This window comes from Engraulis encrasicolus, chromosome 7 (genome assembly GCF_034702125.1).
Source record: "Engraulis encrasicolus isolate BLACKSEA-1 chromosome 7, IST_EnEncr_1.0, whole genome shotgun sequence".
Lineage (NCBI taxonomy): Eukaryota > Metazoa > Chordata > Actinopteri > Clupeiformes > Engraulidae > Engraulis > Engraulis encrasicolus.
Genome location: NC_085863.1, coordinates 43,194,357 through 43,206,856, shown reverse-complemented (window position 1 = coordinate 43,206,856; position 12,500 = coordinate 43,194,357). Strand labels below are relative to the sequence as shown.

Below are 12,500 nucleotides of genomic sequence, written 5' to 3'. Positions count from 1 at the left end.
ATGTTCAGAGCCTCCTTCCAGTGCACCGTCTGAGGAGACAAGACGTAGAGGAGACGCAGAGAGGAGGAGGAGAAGACCAGGGAGGGAGGGAGGGGGACAAGGACAAACAGGACAAGGAACAAAGAGAGGAAAAAAAAGAATGCAATGGGGAATTACATGAGAACGATGTGACGTCAAATATTATGTCACTGTTGCTCACTTTGGAAAAGGTCGTACAGAGTATGTACACAGGCAGAAATCCACACACATCATTGAATGTGCTATATTTAGCAATTTAGGTACAGACTACAGCCACTACATTTATGAAACATTGAAATTGAATGTAAGACACCTACTGACCTACTTACGCAATACCTGCTCTGAATAGGGCTACTAAATGAAGTGAATAAGTAAAATACAATTGGCATATCTTGGTGGTCTTGAGGACCTCTTCTTAACACTTGCTCTAAATAGAGATACTGAACAGTGAGTGATAATAGAACTGCTAGACAGTTCACAGGGAGTTGAGCTTATAAGCACAAATTTGTCAATGAAGGGAATAAATGAATATCACTGATGGACATTTTTAGCTAATCATTATCTTACCTGCACAAACTTCTCGATGGTCTTGAGGACCTCCACGTTGAAGGGCTTGACTTGGATGAGGGCCAAGTCCATGTGACTCAGCAGGCTGTAGATGATCTGCAGCAGGGGCTGTTGCATGCTGGGAAGGCCCTTGTCCAGCAACTGGAATGATGACACATTAAACAATGATATATTAAATGATGATACATTTAGTGATACATTAAAGACCCTTGTTCAGGATCTGCGAATATTATATACAGTAGGAAATGCATTAGGAAGAGAGTTTAACATGAACTGAGCCTATCAGTGTTATTAAGTTAAACAACATGTTAAAACCCCACATGCAAGGACAGTTGCATGCTGGGTAGACCCTTGTCCAGTAACTGTAATGATGACAAAGATGAAATGCATCAATTCATCACTTAAAATGAGTAACAGTTTCAACCCCTCACTGCAGGTCCTCTATTATAAGCGTGTTACCAAAATTGTAATGACTGTTAGTAAAGACACCTTGTAATGTCATAGCAACGTTATTATGACCTAGAAGTTCTTCAGGTCCAAGCTGTACTAAAGGGTTACGACTGTACATTAAACAACCCTTCTAGCCAACAAATTGAGCTCACCTCCGCCATGTATGTGACCATGCTGAGTGTGATGTCAGCGAAGGCCTCGTGCAGGTATCGGCAGACCACGCTGACCCAGGAGAAGGGGTCTCTGGTGTAGGAGCGCGTCTTGTAGAGCGTCATCACGTGGGCCAGGTGGGACAACTTCTGGTTCTTCTCCTTCTCCTCCAGACACACCTGAGAGAGAGAGAGAGAGAGAGAGAGAGAGAGAGAGAGAGAGAGAGAGAGAGAGAGAGAGAGAGAGAGAGAGAGAGAGATACAGAGACAGAGAATCCAAAAACATCTTTGATTTTGGTCACATTGGAATTCCTCAAGGCATAGCATAATCACGTCAACGTACAACATTTGTTTATATAAACCCATCATCGTTAATCTGACTGTTTGCTATGTGCACGCCGTACCTCCTGTGGCACGCTGTAATAGACATTGAAAGTTAACTACTATAGTACTACACTACTATGACAGTGCACGGGGCCTTAAGTAATACCATTCTGCCATTCTGGTAACAGCTAATTTATAATGCCGTGTCTGAAGGGGTTAAGACAAGGCAAGTGTATTTGTTTACCGCATCTCATACACAGGTCACGACAGTATGAAGGTGATTGAGGAGCGTACCTGTGCTATCCTCTCTGCACTTTCCTTGCAGAACTGCGTTGGCTTGTCAAAGTTTTGAACAAGGTGCGGGAGCAAACAGAGAACATTCAGAGGAAAACCTGTGTGTGCATGAGAGAGAATGAGAGAGAGAGAGAGAGAGAGAGAGAGAGAGAGAGAGAGAGAGAGAGAGAGAGAGAGAGAGAGAGAGAGAGAGAGAGAGAGAGAGAGAGAGAGATGAGAAGAGAAGATTATTAAGTTACACAGTCAATTATTACTTTACATGGATTAAAATGCTTAAATTCCCAAAAATAAATTCAAAAGAAAATCTCTCCAGCAGTGATGCCAAATTAACAAAACTAGAACTGAATGAAAATAAAAAATAAATTCACACAGCTCAACATCAACACTTAAAATAAAGAAGGAAATAAATACTCAAACACCAAACTATTTCTGTTGTGTTCAATTTAAAGTTTGCTGTTTTTTGTGAGACTTCCATTCCTTCAGACTGCATTCATTTTTCAGTTAGTTATTTGCACTGTGATGTCACCTATAGCCTCCAAGGTGCCAATAGCAGTAACTATAGTGATAGGCCTTCATATTCATTATTTCATTACATTACACTTAACCAAAGCTGTTACCCAAAGCAACATTAAGTTTTACAATTTACATGGTACTGGTCACAGTCCCTGGAGCAATGTGGGGTTAGGTGCCTTGCTCAAGGACACTTCAGCCAGTAGGGAGAGGTAAGGGTGGGATTCGAACTCGCAATCCTCTGACCTGAAGACCACCTGCCTAACCACTAGGCCAGGGCTATACAAAATTTGGACATTACAAAGTCACCCACCTACAGTACGGCTTGTGAGGTGTTGATGACCCTGGACACGGGCCTTCAAACAGAACGCTTAGGACATGTTACAATGCATTACAACGCATAGCAGAGTCACCCACCTATGGCTTGGGAGGTGTCGATGACGGTGACCCTGGAGACGGGCGTGAGCTGGCAAAAGAGCTGCAGGGTGAGGTCGCAGGTGGCGGGGGAGGTGAAGCCCTTGAGGAGCAGCTGCTGCAGCCCGGCGAAGCCACTCCACCTCAGCTGAGCCTGGAGCTTCTCCAGACGCTCACGGTTCTCCGGCCGGTCCAGCGGCACCTTCATAATAATAATAATAATGATAATCATACATGTAATAATAACAATAATAACAATAACAACAACAACAATAATAACTAGAAATGCACTCAAAGAGTGCAGACCTCTGCCAAGGAAGCTGTTTGATAAAACATTTTTTTGAAGTCTTTCTGCCTTGTTTTTATAGAGTTAGAAACTGCCCTATCGTGCAATGGTGAAAAATTCCTGCATCTGCATCATGATCGGGATCACCACCAAAATGTAATCACTTGGTCCTTTTGCCATTTCCAACAACTCAAAAAAGTTTCATCCAAATCCGTTTATAACTTTTTGAGTTATCCTGCTGACAAACAGACAGACAGAAGACAGACAGACAAACAGACAAATAGACAAGCAACGCAACAGAAAACATAACCTCCTTGGTGATAATAATATATTAATGGTATTCAGAGAAAATTAACAGGAAATTCACACACACGCACACACACACACACACACACACACACACACACACACACACACACACACACACACACACACACACACACACACACGCACACACACACGCACACACACCTTAGCCAGCAGCTTGTGCACCAGCCGCAGCGCCATCTGGTACTCGAACTCGAAGTCGGACTCCATGAGGGACACGGCCACCCAGAAGATGGTGGCCAGCAGGGAGGCGGGGTGTCCCGCGTGGTTGGGGTCCGTGATGGACAGGCCCGAGGCGTCGCCGCGCGTGGAGGACGCAGAGGAGCCTCCACAGCTGCGAGGGGAGCCGCGGGACGCTAGGAGACCTGATTAAGTAAAGTAGGTACATTTATTTCTTTTCAGTTCACCAAATAAGTTCACCAAATAAACTACCAGTAAAGATACCAGTGTGCGGTGATTCATCTTTCATTTACTTGGATTACTCTTACTGCACATCACCAGCACCTGGACAAGTGGTTGTGCACAGGGACGTTACTTTGAGTATTTATTTCTTTTAATTAGTTTTTTGTGCAGTGACCTTGGGGCGTAATATAAGGACTAATAAAACAAAAATGTAAGAAATTAACCAAAAGCTTGTTTTTAAAAAGTAGGTCTTCCAGGTTAGCTTTTAAGTAACGGATTCAGACTCGGTCATGATGATTTTGGTGAAAGTAACTGCGAAAACACACCAGCAGACACCAAAGCTACAAAGACGCGCTGAACTGTCTTCATACCAAGAACAACATGAGCGATAAAAGTGACAGAGTATGACTGTTAAAAGCAGAATGTAAGCATTTTGACATTGCAGTTGGCTGTGGCAGCTGTCACAAAACCGCATCATAGCTCAATAGCATAATATTTCCTGAGGCTCAACCAGAGAGAGTAGAGAGAGAGAGGTTCCATTGGCCCATTGTTTCCTGGCTCTATTATGGCCCCCTTAGGCAGACCTAGGCAGACCTAAGGACTGTTCTATTCATTGAAGGAGCATTATGACACGCCCCTTTAGGCAGACCGGAACCTGGTCGCGTTAGGTGCCCATGGAAACCTATTATGTTGGCATATCTCTATACTTAAAGAATCTCTGGCTCAACTACAAACTGTCGATTGAGTCACTCAAATCGTCTATTGTCGCCCAAATCCCTTTTGTCTCTTCTGACGCCAGCTCCTCCATACAAAGTCAGTTACTTCTGTCACAGCAATTGCGCTAGTCATTTTGAGTGTTTGTGCCATAAGGTTATCACATAGGCTCTGCCCAAAAGGGTTAGAAGGGAAGGCATTCCACAGTCTACCTGGCTGTGTGCAGGCCTGGATGCGGTCGAGGGTGGCGCTGCGGGGCACGTTTTCGGAGGGCGAGCGGGCGTGCGGACCGCCAGGGTGGCCCTGGTTGTTGCTGTCACCGCCGAACTTCTTGGGCACGGAGTAGCTGCGCTGGTGCCGGCTGCGCTCCGTGCCGTGGGGGTCAGCGCCGTGTGGCAGGTTGAGCTGGCCCGTGCTCTTACGGTTGATGTTCAGCTTGCCGCTCACCAGGAAGTCAGGAGATGAGGCCCTGAAAAAGACAGAAGGAGAGATTTTAAGGCAAGCAATACAAAGTCAATGGAGATAAGTTGTCAAAATTGAGCTTCTCTTTGGAGCTTGATATGTCACCTTTCTACAAAATGGTTGACAGACGACCTACATCATGTGCAAACCTCTGCAAAAAGCACACACACTGCCCGACAGACTGACCGACTGATCAAGTGACCGACACGACGAACCGACACGTTTAAAAATGCATCTTCAATTTTGGCTAGACAATGAGGAACCAGAGTAGACTTATGGACCTAGGACTTGTAGAGGGTTCCACTCACCTGGTCAAGGCTGCCATCAGGTCGCTGTTCTTCAGGCACTCTGCCAGGTTATCCACCACTGACTCCAGGGTGAGCAGCACCTCCATCACATAGCCCTGGGAGAGACGCAGACACACATCCATCATCACAGGGAAACACGGCCAAAAGCAAGATATGTATAATGATTATACATGGACTCTGAAGAAGACGCACACGGCGTCGAAACGTCAGTCATTATGTTTGCACCACAATAAAATACTAAAAAGTATCTGAATGCTCCAGTCATCCCTGGCCTAGTCTTTCCGAAGTGGACCAGTTTACTCTACATAATTATACATGGGTTTCCCGTTTGTAAATATTCTAGTCTGCGTGCGCAGGCAAGGGTCCCTCTTCAACCTCTGATTGCTGGAAACTGCTGTCACCCAAAAAAATGTGCTCACATGGTTGGCTGCTTAGCATCTTGCCCGTCCTCACAGCGGGAATGTTTGTAAACGTGAAACCTATATATACAGCATGCAGTACAGTATGTTTCAAGGTTATCTTCACTATCTCGCAGAAGAGATTTAAGTTCATGCCATTGAGCAAAAAATTTAACAAAAATAAATCGCCACCCATATTGTTTAATAATAAATTGTGTTCAATTATGATACCTTCACATGTAAACATCACATTTGTCTGATGTTTGGAGCAAAAGTCCATCCCTGCTACCTACCAACAAATAATAAAAGTACCCAACCCTAAAAATACCCTAAAAGTCCCAAACGAGCCTTATTTTCTGGCGGCATGCCTGTGAGACGTGGATCCCCAGGAGACTAACGCACAGAGGGTAGGTCAGCCATGCAGATCGTAAAACAGGGCCTACCCACTAACAGAGGGGTTTTCCCGGGTAAGCCGGTAAAATTGCGGTGCTTTCCGATACGGTGGTAGGGGACATGTGGTGCTGGTTATCCAACCAGGAACCAGGAAGTAACAGTTGACTCATGAACTACTAGTCTAGGGAACAAAGTGACATGGCGAAGCTCACGCCCACCACTATTCTAAACCACATCTCACCACCACGCTGAAACTCTCTAACTGCAAACACTCTCACTCGCTCTTGTTTTAATTATACGCTAATGATGGGTGGCCACCTCAGTAACCTTGAAAGATACGAAAATCCAATTTTTATTATAACTTTTTCATTTTTTTATTGTTTACATATAATTAAGCATTCACAGACACAGACACACACCCACCCACACACACACCAACCCCCATACATCCATCTCCTCCACACACATTCTCTCTCTCTCTCTCTCTCTCTCTCTCTCTCTCCCTCTCTCTCTCTCTCTCTCTCTCTCTCTCTCTCTCTCTCTCTCTCTCTCTCTCTCTCTCTCTCTGTCTCTCTCTCTCGTGCTCACCTGCACCTCGTCCCCGTGTTCCCCCACCACCTCCACGAGGCGTGAGAGCAGGTCTGAGACGGCGTGGTGTGAGAGGGGCTGTCTCAGGGCCCTGAAGATCTGGAAGGAGCGGCCGGCGTAGTGGCGCGAGGAGCTGCACAGGGCCGTCTGCAGAGCCACGTCACTCAGCTGCTGCTCCAGGTGGAAGTCTGGGGACGCGCAGAGAGCACAGGGGAAACCGTGACTAGTTTGAGTCATTTCTTAACTGCAGGACATTTAGTCACTTTTAGGTATTGATGTGCTCTTAAGGCTCTTTTCCACTGCTGGTGTTCTGGTAGGCCTACAGCTCGACACAGCGCGACTTTTTTCTCTTCGATTGAGCTGTGTCGTGCCAAATCGAAGAGCAAAAAGTCACGCTGTGTCGAGCTGCAGGCCTACCAGAAAATCGGCAGTGGAAAAGAGGCATAGGGTGTTCTCTTTATGAATTGGTCGGTACTGGGCCTACAACGCCAACAATTTGGTGGTCACAAAGGGAGAAAGATTCACTTTTTTTTCTCTATAGCAGGCACTCTGTGGTTCAAGGAAATTGGTAACTTAGAAATATGGTGAAAGTTAACTTCAGTTGCTGCTATTGTTTATGTCCTGCCAATGATTTACGAAGGCACACTGCTTGATCAGCACTATGTCTCTCTGTAATGTCATAGCAACGTTGTTATGACGCAGTTAAGAATTTTCAGCAAGGGAATAGGGTACCCGGCGACCCCAGCTGCAGTAAGAGGCTACGCTAAAAAAGCCTTTAACATGACGGGCTGACGTGTCGCGAACAAGTGTCTTCTTCAGAGCCTATCCACTAAACTAATTCCCAAGTCCCTAAAAAACAAAGAGAAGGCTTCTTCCTTACCTGACTTGGATTCCTTGAAGATGGACATGATGTGACGCAGGAAGTTGGCCAGCTGCTCAGCGCTCTTGGAGTTGGGGTTCTTGGGCGTGATGTCCTCGTGGCACCACAGCGGTCCGAAGGCCCTGAGCAACGACAGGACAGTACTCCAGGCACTGCGCCACCACCCCGCCACCAACCATAGTCACACGGCAACATTAACTACCACGACACACGCATGCTCTGCTCTGCACTGCGCAGCCCCACCACCAGCCACCAACCATAGTCATACGGCAACAATGCCACCGCCCAATCCCACCACCAGACATTTGCTACGTTTACATGACAGTTTTAATTCCGAATTAATAATTCCGAATTAAATAGTTCTGTCGAGTTTAATTCCAAATTAAGAGGTGTTTACCTTTTCAAAGCCGGAATTAAGCTTTATTCAGAATTAAAGTGAGTTCATTCGGAATTAAATGTCTCATGTAAACGTAGCCATTGTCACACATGGCAGTTACTCACCACCACACAACCACACGCACATATGCTCTGCACTGTGCCATCCCATGCCACCAACACAAGTCACAAGCACCCAGCACCACACATGCAAACGCAATGGGCCCATCCCGCCACCAACCATAATCACACAACACACAACTACACTGATATACTATAGGGCCACTGACTTTTTGCTGGCCCCAGGACAAAGACATCTGAGAGGGGCTCCGCCCAACACATGCAATGTAACGCATGAGGACTCGATTCTGGTTCCTCCTTCTCCCTGGGCCCGGGACTACTGACCCCTTTGTTGCCTCCTTCTCAGTTTCCCTACTTCCCTTCTCACCACCAACCATAGTTACATTCCAACATGCGACCTTGCGTCCTCCACTTGTGCTTGTGGCCTCACGTTTTGCTGATGCCCCACCTCCGTGGAGAAAACAATTAGTTTTCCCCGCTGTCAGCCTAGCCACACCAATTCTTGGGGCACTATTCTTCATTCACCATCCAGTTTGCAAATGAGAAAATGACTTTACAATTGAGGTATTGCGAGATATTGAAATATAATGCTGTTTTTTGTCAGTGATGTCATCACAACGTATTACTTCCTGGTACTAGGCCACAAGCACAAGTGGAGGACGCAAGGTCGCATATTCGAACGCACCCATAGTTACATGTGACCTCATCTCACCACACCCACATGCTGTGCTCTTCTCTGCACTTTGCCAATCCCGCCAACCATAGTGGCAACATTTGCATTACCAGCCACTCACACACACATGGCCTAAGGGCCCCATCTACTTGTCCTTCGCAAGCGTTTTAATGTTGAATGGTGGACCTGGAAACTCTACACATTATTATTTTGTATTTGGATGGCTGCTGTCTTTTTGTCTGTATAGTAATTAGGATATCAATGGAAGTTCAGGATCTTTTATGTGGTTGTCTGTTGATATGAAAGCATTTCTCTCCATATCCATAACAAGCTACATACGAATACTGCCCTGCCTCCTTCAGCCAGTAGAGGGAGCTACAGACCAGAAAATAAACAGCCAAACACACTTCTGTCAGCTCATTTTCAACGCACCTGTGACGAGAGGAGCTCGATGAGCTTGCTGCCCTTCATATATTTTGCAGTGTTACAGTTTTTCTCGATTGCCTACACACAATTTTCGGAATCGGTCTTCGAATTCTCAAAACTCTACACACAAATCCCCAAACCTCACGCACAACGGGCCAAACTCTTCACTACCTCTGAAAAATGCACGTCTTGTCTCAAAACAATGTACTCTCTTCTAAAAACCTCATTTTGTCGTCAAATGACACACACAGACAGTCACTACAATACACATTTGCAGACCCATTAAAACACTGTTGGGCACAGGGTAAAACTAATTTCTCCCAGTAACTTGGGCTTTTTTGTTCTGGATTGCATGGATACTGTGACATAAGTTGGAAAAACTTCATTCCCACAACACACACACAGAAACAGAAAGATTTTTATGTCTTTTTCACAAAAACAACACAAAGATAAACCCCACTGCCTATTTGGCAGTACAAAAAACCCATTACATTACTGTATAGCCTATTGCTATGAAAAAAAAACCTCTATACTCAACTTGAAACACAGTAGAAACTTATTTTCTTCAGTGTTCTACTTACTAAAGAGGGTATTTTTCTGTAGTAAAATACTGAAATATTGGTTTTAGACTCGGAGTATATATTTTACATATTTAAAAATTGCACTAATGTATTGTAAAATATTGGGTAACCACATGAAATTTATGTCTTGTATAACATATTTTTGAGTTCAAAAACTAAACAAATGGGTTTTCTCCTTGCATCCACTCATTTTTCATCAATATGACATGCAATGTGTGTCCTTATGGGGTGATGATTTCAGATTGTAAACCGGTATGAAGAGAGTTTGCCCATGAGATGAGGAAGTGAACATAGTATGGCAGTTGATTGTAGTGTTGTGAATGACAGTGTGTTCCATGCGAAACCCAGTGTTTTTCTTTATGAAAATTGAGTGTAATCCAGAGAATTGTGTGTAATGGTGTGAAAAGAGTGTGTTTTAAAACTGGAATTTGAGTGTTAAGTAGGAATTGTGTTTAGTGTTCAGTGACATTGGTTAGGGGAGTTGGGAAATGTGTGAGATGTTCCGAGAATTGTGTGTGAAGTACCAGAACTTGTGTGGAGGCAATCGAGAAAAACTGTAATCCAACTCTTTAAAGAGTCGATTTAAACACTCTTCTAGCTGGACCTACTCGCTAAGTGTTGAATTCACACTGTAACATTTACTCTGCCCAGGGGAGTGTGCCAAGAACCTGGCCCTGTAGTAAAACACCAGGTAACACTTTATTTTAGGGATACATCTATTAGCACTAATACATACAATGTTAAGTACCATGTAAGGCATGTACTAAGCAAATGCTAAGGCCTACTAGGTCCTTACTAAGGTTAAATTGATTATAAATCCATTATTGTGCATGAACAAGACATTTGCGAATGCATGCCTGACAAATGTTTGATTTTGCTTTTTACATGCCTTACAAGTTACTTATACAGGAACATGGTATGTATTAGTGCTAATAGATGTATCCCTAAACTAAAGTGTTACCAAACACCACTATCACCACTACCTTGAGGTAGTAGTAAATCATCTAATAGAAGAGCCTGGAGTCCTCATTACTCTCTACGTGTTGAATTAACACCAGGGGGAGAACATCTCAAATTCAGAAACTAAATTCCCTGCCACATGTTTGCTCCAGTCAATTCCATGTAACAGCTGATCCTAATCACCACACCCCTTCCGCGAGATTGATAAACTAAGTAATTACTGACATTGAATATACCCGCAACACAGGTAGTGGGAATATCTGGCGGTACTTTTACTTTCTCAATCCAGTTTGTCTGCCCCAGATTAAAACCGCAACATTCACTCTAACAGCTCTTATGCCAGCATTCCCTCCACTAGTTCTTATGCCAACAATCACTCTACTAGTTCTTATGCCAGCTGTCAAGTGACACACCTGGTGGTGACCCAACTAAAACCGCAACATTCACTCTACCAGCTCTTGTGCCAACATTCACTCTACTAGTTGTTATAGCAGCTGTCAGGTGACGCACCTGGTGGTGAGGAACTCGATGAGCTTGCTGGTCTTCTCGTCGGACTCGGTGGAGGAGGAGTCGTCCAGCTCCTCCAGCTCGGCGCTGATCTGGGGCAGGTTGCCCACGCTGCCCCCCAGGCTCACGCTGGACGACGTGGACGACGAACTCAGACCAGAGTCCGCCACCGGGGAAGGACTCTCACGCAGGAAGTCGAAACCAGCTGAGGAGGAAGGCGAGGAGGAGGAGGAGGAGAAGGAGGAGGAGGAGTGGGTGAGGAAGAGGAGGAGGAGGAAGGGGAGGGGGGAGAAGGGAGAAGGAGTGGGTGAGGAAGAGGAGAGGATGAGGAAGAGAAGAATAAAGGATAAGAGGAAAAGGAGGAGGAGGAGATGAGATGAAAGGAGGAGGAAGAGAAGAAGAGGGGAAGATGGGTAAAGGAGGAGTTGAAGAGGAGGAGGAAGAAGAAGAATACAGAGAAGTTGAAGGTGTGAAGAAGGAAGGAAGAGTGTGAAGGAGAGAAGAGGAAAAGAGGAAGAGGGTGAGGATGAGGAGAGGGCATGAGAACAGATAGAATGACAAAGAGAGTGGGGAAGAGAGGAATGTGATGGAGGAGGGAGAAAGTGGGGAGGAAGAGAAGAGTATGAGGATTAAATGAGGGAAAAAAGTAAACACTCTTTCTTACATACTTTAGCACCACCAAACCTTCTTCAGTACACAGACACAAGGATGCTTAGTGCTTACTTTCACTTTCACAGACACAAAAAGACAAGGTTACGTTAATCTCGCAGTGAAATTCCAGTTTATCAGCCTATACCGGTTACAGGGATTTGCAATGAAAATATAGTTGGGCAAGGACAGTCTCTCTGATGAAGGGAGGTCAGAGGCTGAATAGGTAGCCATCAAAGGTTTGTAGGTGTGAATCAAATAACCACCCTTATGGCGCCACACAAAGCTAATAATACCAGCGGTGGTGTTTAAATATGTCAGACTTGCCTACTCTGCATCACAACAGAAAACACAGACCCACGTTGCATGAATGCAAACGCTTCAAAAAGCAAACCGGTTTCCTACCAAGAGACTGACATAGGGGCATAGTCACAACTAAAAACACTGCCGTCACCAAACGGTCATTATATTAACCTTATTTTCTGTGGCTCAACTGCAATACATGAGAGAAAACACCATTAAAAACTACCCTTCCATTGGATAATGTTTTGGTCAAAAGGGAACTGTGTACTGATGATGCAAATGAACTCAATGGGCATCAAAAAGCGTAGGCGTCACATTCCAAAGACGTGATGACAGACGTGATGGTGGCAACAAAAACCTTGCCAAGCAAGACTAGTAATTGTCTTCGATGACCTATTTTCGTGTTGCTGCGTGGCACATGCTAATTGAGCTGTAATACATTGGGTCGAATGAAAGCCGACC

The 12,500-nt window shown here is 44.9% G+C and overlaps 1 protein-coding gene across 9 annotated transcripts in view; it reads right to left on the bottom strand.

Moving 5' to 3' along the window:
• Positions 1-12,500, bottom strand: part of LOC134452941 (protein furry homolog) — a 140,640-nt gene that overhangs the window by 19,255 nt on the left and 108,885 nt on the right. For 5 of the 9 annotated variants that reach the window (XM_063203622.1, XM_063203621.1, XM_063203620.1 and 2 more), the window contains exons 42-52: positions 11,091-11,292; positions 7,485-7,636; positions 6,605-6,792; positions 5,226-5,320; positions 4,668-4,924; positions 3,484-3,704; positions 2,730-2,928; positions 1,803-1,900; positions 1,188-1,364; positions 586-726; positions 1-29 (exon numbers count right to left, since the gene is read on the bottom strand). The exon at positions 1-29 is cut by the window's left edge and continues 151 nt beyond it. In XM_063203622.1, the coding sequence (XP_063059692.1) occupies positions 1-29; positions 586-726; positions 1,188-1,364; positions 1,803-1,900; positions 2,730-2,928; positions 3,484-3,704; positions 4,668-4,924; positions 5,226-5,320; positions 6,605-6,792; positions 7,485-7,636; positions 11,091-11,292 (1,759 nt within the window). The remainder of the gene's footprint in view (positions 30-585; positions 727-1,187; positions 1,365-1,802; positions 1,901-2,729; positions 2,929-3,483; positions 3,705-4,667; positions 4,925-5,225; positions 5,321-6,604; positions 6,793-7,484; positions 7,637-11,090; positions 11,293-12,500) is intronic. The other 4 variants (XM_063203628.1, XM_063203623.1, XM_063203627.1 and 1 more) reach the window with 1 other exon arrangement.